General features: G+C 45.9%; 1 protein-coding gene across 3 annotated transcripts in view; it reads right to left on the reverse strand.

Annotated features, from left to right (window-relative positions):
• FLNB (filamin B) overlaps window positions 1-7,843 on the reverse strand; it is a 143,603-nt gene extending 135,760 nt beyond the window's left edge. For all 3 annotated transcript variants that reach the window (XM_075287884.1, XM_075287883.1, XM_075287885.1), the window contains exon 1: window positions 7,476-7,843. In XM_075287884.1, the coding sequence (XP_075143985.1) occupies window positions 7,476-7,767 (292 nt within the window). In that variant the 5' untranslated portion in view covers window positions 7,768-7,843. The remainder of the gene's footprint in view (window positions 1-7,475) is intronic.
• Window positions 7,844-9,122: the final 1,279 nt, after the last annotated feature.

A 9,122-nucleotide genomic window follows, 5' to 3' on the forward strand; every position in this document is an offset into this window, starting at 1 on the left:
CTTGGCTGGCTTGGTGTGCAGTGTTGAGGACATGAGCTTCTGGGAGCGACCCATCTATCACCAGTGTGTCACGCTCCAAAAATCAGTCGGAGATTCCCTAAATTTTTATTTTTACGCCATTGCACTAATATGGGTGTGAATACAACTGGGTCTTCTCCAAAAACAAAAAAGGAAGTTGTTTTTCAGAAGCAAAATGTTAAAAGGTTTCTGTCAGTGAAACACTTCACCTACCACACCCTGCAGCTCATGTTTATGAGGAGAACAGAGTTTGGGTGAGATCATTCCTGGCAAAGAACCTAGTCAATGATACATGTCAGGGGAAGGGAGACTTGGAACAACTCCTCAACCATCCGGGTGTCCATAAATGATCCAAAACATGACATTTTATCTGAATTCCGTACACCGTGTAGCGTAGGCCTTTTGCATTGGGTCTCCAGTTCCTTGCTTGGGATATTTGGTAGGTTTATTAGGCTAATGAGATTTATTGGGAGTCACTAAAATCCAGACGCTTTTATTTCCCGCAAAACCAATAACCCTTCCTTTAGATTTATTGTATTGTAGCCTACAGTGATAGCACTAGATTGTACGCTGCCAGTGTGCAAAAAAAGAGAGAGGGCACCACTGCAATGACCAAATTAGACCTACTAGGGGGTCGAGAGTTGACAGAAGGTCTTGGCATTTGACTTCATCCACCTTTGGGCCAATTCTCCACTCCCTTGTTTATAAACAATGAAGTCACCACCCAAAAGCAAAGTGTACAGGCGTGTCCAAAGTTGTACACGCTCCATGTCAGTCTCATGGACTACCTGTATGCTGTGCACCTACTAGTGGTTGAAGACCCTTGTAGAATTTTCACCCTTAGAGTGCATTCAGACTACGTAACGCCGGGCGTGTATGAGAGCCGTACACGCCGGCATTACGGCAGACTGCCGAACACTTCCCATTCACTTCAATGGGAGCGCTCGTAAACGCCGCTGTTACGAGCGCTCCCATTGAAGTGAATGGGAAGTGTTCGGCAGTCTGCCGTAATGCCGGCGTGTACGGCTCTCATACACGCCCGGCGTTACGTAGTCTGAATGCACCCTTAGTAAGTAAAGGTCATATATTTCCAAAACATTCAGATAAGGTTAGCAGCTATTCGTATAGTGGGCCAATATCTGATCACAGGGGTCCTCCAGCGATAATGAGAATAAGAGCCCAAAAAAAGCCCAAAAGTTGCCTTATGTGCTCGATACCAAAAATAAAAGAACGAAACGGTGACCAGCCATGTGCAACACTGCTCCATTTACATGGAGCACAGAAGGAATCTTATGGTGCCCTATTACCCTGATCATTGAGGATTAGGCACTGATCCCATATCCAGTTTGTATGGCCAAGTATCTACAAGGGGAAACCTCTTAAGGTCAGGTTCACATTTCCATAAAAGTGTCCACCTGAAAATCAGCAGAGGAAAAAGTCCTGCATGGAGGAGTTTTTCCTGCAACAATTTCAGGTTTATAAGGATGGACGCGACTATAGTCAATGGGGTCTGTTGGACTCTGTGTGCCATTGGTGTTTTAGCATTCTGCCTCTCCATTGTTCGGGCCCCCTGATGCACCTAAATAGGCGATGCTAGTGTGAACCTACCGTAAGGCTAAGGTACCATGTTGTGGAGAAGATACTTTTTTTTGCTACTTTTTTTGAGCCAAAGCCAAAGTATAAGAGCTCCCTTTATAATTCCAATTCCTTTTGTAGCCACTCCTGGGTTTGGACCAAAAACACATCAAAATCTGCAACAAAAAAAGCTTTTCCGTTACATGGAGCCTTAGCTCAAAAAAGCTTTCACAGTAGCGATGTACCATAGAACCATTTACAACATTAGTCCTACATCACAAGCAGCGCCCAGACATTAGAATTACACGTTCTAACAACACGCTTCTTCTGCATTTCCTTTCATAAACATCTTAGTGGAAATTTCAGTCTTTGTGTCAAGAAAATATTTGGATTTACTGCAGACGGGTAATTTCTGACAGAAACTACACTGGTTTCAGTCTGGACCCCCTCCCACCTCCTCCGGCAGGTCTCCATAGTAATCCTTGTTGGTGTTTATCACAAACAATGCTATATATACCATTATCGAGGGAATGTTAAATACCATATGGCCATTAGTCACAGACCCGGCTACTTCCAGAAAGGGAGAAGACCACAAATGGTAACCCATCTGCTGCCCTAGGACATGGTAGACGGGACGTTCCACCAACTGCAGACAGAACAACTCCAGCAATGGAAAGATTATTCCCGCATTTATTGTAGCGTTGACAATGGACTGTCCCTACTATAGCCACCATTTAATACTCAGTGAGATCTGGAACACTAAACCATCCACAGCTCCTTATGGACCAGGGGTTTAGTGGCCAAAAATCACCCAGTTATATCAAAATCAGAGGCTGCATTAAAAATAAAAAAAGCTTCATACTCCCCTAGGGGCTGTACTCCATTTCTCATGGAAGCCAGGAGTACACCTCGGCTTCAGTGCGCATGCGCTGGACCTCAGGCGCATCTACAGAGACATCGTGGTATACATCAGGGAGCACCAAAGAGGAGGCCAATGAGAATCATCTCTAGGCAAGTATAAAGGTTTATACACTGTTTAATACAGCCACGAATTGCGTTACAGCAGGGTGCTCTGAGCCACTAAACTTACGACCCATAAAGAACCTCTGGACGATTTAGGACACTAAACCACCCAGACAGGTCCCCTTTAAGAAGCCAAATAACCAATCGAGCAGAGTCTAGTTTCGGTTCCATAAATATCGCCACTTTTATCCATGGGCTGTGTCTGGTATTGCAGTTCCAAACGGTTGGGACACCCACCGGATAAAAGCTAAAACAGCAATTTTATCACAATTCTAAGAAGTGACGGCACCAGCCATAGGGAATGTGACTTGGTCATTACCCGGGTCACTGGTATGTGAGGAATGTCTAAGCTCAAAGAGTTCAGCAACATTAGTTAAATGATACCAGTATTATAGAGACGTGCCGAATAATTGTGTCAGGGGACTAATCCATTATCCTGTGTCAGTCTATGCTGAGAACAAACATAGAAAGAGTTTTTGGGTTCTTGTGGGATTTCCAGAATGATGTGAGGAGACATTAGGAGTATTCACAAGATAACAGAAAATGAGGGACAGACTGAGACAGCCTTGGACTAGTGACATCATCACTTCACATCCAGTGACATCATACCCTCCAAAGGAAGCATCCCGCCCAATCCTACCGCGGTTACTGCGACAATCGCCATTAGCAGTACCAGCGCTCTCACGTTAGCCCCATTGTACGAAGCTATGTATGTAAAGCTAAAGGCTTGGCTTTGGGCAGCGGCTTACACAGGGCAGGTTTCTGAGATGAAGACTACCTGGAAATCCCTCTCAATGTCTCCACGTGAACATACCCTTAAAAGTGTTGACCAATTGTGGGATACACATTAAACAAATGCTGGCCAAACACCAATATTGGCAGTTTTTGCTGAACATCTAGTGTGCATGTCCGAGGCCGTGTCCTCAGGGAAGATAAGGCACCGCCGGAGGTGTCCAATAGCGGCTGACTCGCCTCTCCCTATTGGGGATACATTTAGTCAAGCAGATTGTGCATGTATATATTGGGATAGGGGCTGAGAAGGAGCAGTCACTGTAGATTTCCAACACCAGCACTGAATCCACAACCCCGGATGCAGTGTACTCCGGAGCTGCGTGCGGTCTGTGGGATAGAAGCGTTCTTATAAGGTTTTCCTATTGTTTCCCAGCAGAACAGATGTAAATGGCGATTATTCCGGGCCAGGCATTTACCATCATGTCATGAAGATAGCTTCACCCGCCCGCTCCTTATCAGCGGAGAACAGTCCTAAAGTAGCTCGTCATGTCAACACCCACGTTTGTGGAGAGCAAAGTCCAGCCAGACAACAGCAAATGTTCACATGTACAGTGCTCCGTACATTATGCCCCATACTCAGCAGATGTGGGTGTGTGCAAAAAACTGCAGAGCAGGGCACGGATCCTGAAAGTGTGAACAATGGTGGAGCAGAAATCACTGCATGTTATGTACCGCCATATAGTGCTTTAATACGCAAATATACTGCAGATATTCTGTATCTGCTTCATGGGCAGAATTCCTTTATATGGCTGGGAATAATAATAAATTTACTAAGACTGGTGCGCATGCTAGACTTAAAGAAGTTATAATAGGTTCTCACCTGCGCTCAGGTTTCCGTTCTTGGGACCCGAAAAATGGAAACCCAATGCGCTTAAACGTGGTTACCCACATCATACTGTACTGTGCGAGTCTTTGTGATGTATTCACACTTAGGTTTAATCTGTGGGTTTGTGGTATTAAAAATGTGAATACTGGGGGGCCACATGGTGGCTACCACTGCAGCGCTGGAGTCCTTGGTTCGAATCCTGCCAAGGGCAAAAAAACCTCACATCTGCAAGGAGTTTGTATGTTCTCCCCGTGTTTGCATGGATTGCCATCCCATACTCCAAATGGGACATATTGATAAGGGGAAAAAAAGTGAATACTTAATAGGTTGGTCTGTCTCTTTAAATGTTAAATAGACAGCAATTAAATGCAGCAAAGGGCAACTGAACTTGACCACATGGGTGTGAATGACCATCTGAAGGGTCATGCTCAGTCACTTGAAAACATCTGCTAGCCCACATTAGCACATGTATGTGAACGAGCCCTAAAGCTTCTAAGAGATGCGGAAGTTTCTGTGCCCATTGATGTATATAAAAGATATTTCTTGCTAGGTGAATAGATACGGCTTCAGTTTTTCTATAACCAGAGCAACGAACAACTGCTGTAGGGCAAACGTAGCATTACATGAGGACAACTCGTAAAAACATGGCCGACCAGCCTAAGTAGACTGAGTGGTTCAATGTTCTGGCCCCAAGCAGAGGACACCTCCTTCCATTAATGCTACGAGACAACCCCTTTAAGTGTTAAATACAACCAGTGAAGTCTATTAGAGAACATCTTGATATGTGAACGAAACCTGAGACAAACTAGTATTCAGGTCTCATTCAGATGGGAGAGTGAAAAATTGTATAAATCTGAGAGGAAGAGACGGACATGGAGGAAGTCAGCGACAAATGTCAAGTCCGTGTCCTTCACAAAACATATTGAAGTATCATTTCTTCACACGACAGGGCCATGTAAGAGTAAGGCCTCCGAGGATCATCCATTTTCATGGATCCCACACAAACTCAGGTCTATTGAGCGATCTGTGAGAACAGCCCGATACCTGCATGTTACATTACTTAATGGATCAATGTATTTGTTCCACATGGGCCACAACTACACTTGGAAAAACAGTCCTGTGCACTGCAGGATGGGCCAAAAATAGTGAATGAGGCCTAACGTACGGTGACGAGCCATGGTGTCGGCTATAGGATGCCGATCAATAAGATCAGTGCTCTGCAGACTTAATGATCACTTGGTATTCCCAGAAGAGCAGAATCTTACTATATTGATCTCAAGGGGGCTTATTAAATTTACAATGCAAACATAATAAAACAGGATCGATCCTGATAAAGAATGTTTAACCCCTTGTGTCTTACAGCCTGAACCAGGCGCCATCAGAGCTCACATTCTTGTAAGATATCACAGAGCCGCACCTGCCCTGGACATCTCCATTACCCTGTGTACCTGTACATAGCACAGGCCACACCCTGCCTCACCTGCTGCCTGCACACCCGTGTGGGAGCAAAAAGCTTAAGACACAACTAGAAAAACACCAGATACAAAAAAAGAGCGAAACAAAAGGGTCTGGAACAATTCCTGGTACTACAGGCCGAGTGTGAAACAGACGCAGAAGCAGCAGTAGATGATACAATAGGTGTGCATGGCCAGGCCTGCACTGCACCCCCAGTCTAGGTCACTACGGCCAGGCCTGCACTGCACCCCCAGTCTAGGTCACTACGGCCAGGCCTGCACTGCACCCCCAGTCTAGGTCACTACGGCCAGGCCTGCACTGCACCCCCAGTCTAGGTCACTACGGCCAGGCCTGCACTGCACCCCCAGTCTAGGTCACTACGGCCAGGCCTGCACTGCACCCCCAGTCTAGGTCACTACGGCCAGGCCTGCACTGCACCCCCAGTCTAGGTCACTACGGCCAGGCCTGCACTGCACCCCCAGTCTAGGTCACTACGGCCAGGCCTGCACTGCACCCCCAGTCTAGGTCACTACGGCCAGGCCTGCACTGCACCCCCAGTCTAGGTCACTACGGCCAGGCCTGCACTGCACCCCCAGTCTAGGTCACTACGGCCAGGCCTGCACTGCACCCCCAGTCTAGGTCACTACGGCCAGGCCTGCACTGCACCCCCAGTCTAGGTCACTACCTGAGTGCAATGAAACAAACCAGAAACAGAAGACACTTGTGATAACAGCAGCCCTAACTTTCACATACATCAAGGTGGGAGTTATAGGACCTCCTTCCACCCACTTTGTGCTATGAATCAAACCCAAAATTGATGTCAACACAATATTCAGAATAAATCTTTCAGAAACGGTGTCCACAATAGTGAATTCTGTGCTAAATGAATGGACCTGCATCAGATTACCAGTCCTAATGTTCACTCCGATGTACAAATGCCACACACACCTCCAAACTTTGTGGACCATTGAGGGACACGTCGGGTACGTCCACGCTGGCTGGTACATGCAGATTTAGCTAGGACTAGATGGTGACATGTGTCACATGACAAAAAGTTGCGTGACTGTCTCCCACTTTTTTTGATCTGTGATTTTGCTGCACACAGTCTATACATATGCTACATGCAACTACGTACAGTTTAAAAAAAAAATTTGAAGTTTTGGATTTTCAGTGACTGTTGCGATGTCATACCGCAGACATCAGTAACATTACTTTGGTGTAACAAGTTACCATGTAGCGATATATTGCAAAGTGAGAAATCTACAGGAAAAACCAATAAGACCAAGTTCACACCAATGTCTCTACTAATCTGTCAGAGGACCAGAACAACTCACAGGGGACACCTATGGAGCACGAAGGACCCCCAATAACTATCATGGATTCCAGTGGGCGTCCATTTTTTTCATCTGAAACAGCAGGACAAAAAAGTTGGACTTGCAGCACTTTTTCGTCTGGCGATTTTTGACGCACATACAGAGCAGATGTGAACATAGACTAAGTGGTCAATTTACGTTTTTTTTTCTGAGATTTTGCAGAATCACATTTTCTCAGTTACTAAAACTGCAGCAATGCATTGTCATGTGTGAACGTACTCCTGTGGTCCCTCTAAATTCTCAAATATTTTTAGGAAAAAATCTTAATTTTTTTTTAACCTCCATGTAATACTATACACCATTATAGATAGTAATAAGAGTGTAAGTATGTTTGCAGGGACCTGGGCCAGTGTGGAGCTGTGCAGGCTGCAGGGCCCATTCATTGCTATGGATGGGTAAGTGCTCCTTCCTACCTATGGACACCAGCTTGATGTTCTCCTTCTCCAGGAACTCCAGGGCCACAGACACGTTCTCCAGCTGCATCTGGCTGAAGGTCGGTCTCTGGTGGTACTTTCTGTACATCCTCTTCTGGCTCAGCACCTCCAGCAGGGCGATCAGTCGGAGCCCATCGCTCAGGTCGGTCTGCAGGTTGCCTATCCTCTTGTTGACACACTTCAGGTGCTCGTTGCACCAGCGGGTGAAGGTGTTCTGCTGGATCTTCTTCCATGGCGCGTCCTCCGCCAGGTCCTTCTCGGTCACCGGCATTGTGGTACGTGCAGTAGGTGAGCGCTAGAAGCTGCGGTGTGTGCGGGAGCTGTGAGTGACTGTGAAGCCTCCTGGCTCTGCTACTTCTGCACATGTGCGGCCACAACTCCTCCTCCTCCTCCCCCTCCTCAGGTTCTCCATGGCCGGGGCATCGGTGCCATCTGCTGGGAGCGCGGGAACTGCACCGAACTGGTTAACATAGGAGTCACCTGTGGAGAGGCTGTGCGACATTATTATACTCATGGAAAACATATAACCTGATGGATGACTGGAGTTTTGCATATTTTTTACCCAGAATCCCTAGCAGGAATGACTTGTAAGTCTCCGTACAGGCACACACTCTCCCTGATGTGTATGATTATCCCCGGACCCGGGATTGTTCACACAAATATCAATGCACCATTAGGGGTCTGTGCACACCTAGGGATATGGCACCGAAACTGCCTCAAATTCATTTCAATGAGTAGCAGATATTTTCAGTTATCGCAAAAAAATAAGCGTCCTCGTCCTTCTGAGAACTCCCATTGAAATAATTGGGAGGCGGAAAATACACTTTTTCCGTGATCGCAGAATTTGGAATTTTTGCCCGCTCTTCTTCAAATTCTGCTCCAAATTCTGTCTCAAAATCCTTGTTGGGGTCCATTCACACAAAGTTTTTTGACGCTGATTTTGATGCTGAATCCACCTCAGAATCCACATGGAAAAAAAGCCTCCCATTGATGTCAATGGGTTCCTTTTTCGGGAAAAAAGGAACCCATCCTGTCCCGTATCCTGTCCTGTGATTAATGAGGCCACTGATAGTGGTCCCATGTGGCAAGGACGTCCTCCAGAACAACCCCCTGGCCCTGGTGGGCTGGACAGCGGCGGGGGACACCGGAGTGCCGGAGCAGATTCAGGTTCCTGGCAGAGATCTGTAATTTGTGGACAATATTAACCCCTTCCTGCTGGTGGCATTTTAAAATTTTTGTTTTTGACTCCCCTCCTTCTAAACCCCATAACTTTTTAATACTTCTGTTCATAGAGCCATGTGAGGGCTTAATGTTTGTGGGACAAATTGTAGTTTGTAATGGTACCGTTTATTATTCTGTACAATGTACTGGGAAGCTGGAAAAAAATTCAGAATGGGGTAGAATTGGAGAAAAAGTCAACTTGTGCGTTTTTCTTTTGCTTTGTTTTTACGGCGTTGACTGTGAAGCCAAAATGATACGTCAACTGTGTTCTATGTTTCGGAACGATTCCAGGAATACCAAATTTGCATACCTTCATTTACATTAACCCCATAATAAAAATTCAAAACTTTGTAAAAAAAAAAAAAAAAAAATTTTCTTAAAGTCGCCATATTCTGACACACAACT

This window comes from Leptodactylus fuscus, chromosome 9, assembly GCF_031893055.1.
Source record: "Leptodactylus fuscus isolate aLepFus1 chromosome 9, aLepFus1.hap2, whole genome shotgun sequence".
Taxonomy (NCBI): Eukaryota; Metazoa; Chordata; class Amphibia; order Anura; family Leptodactylidae; genus Leptodactylus; species Leptodactylus fuscus.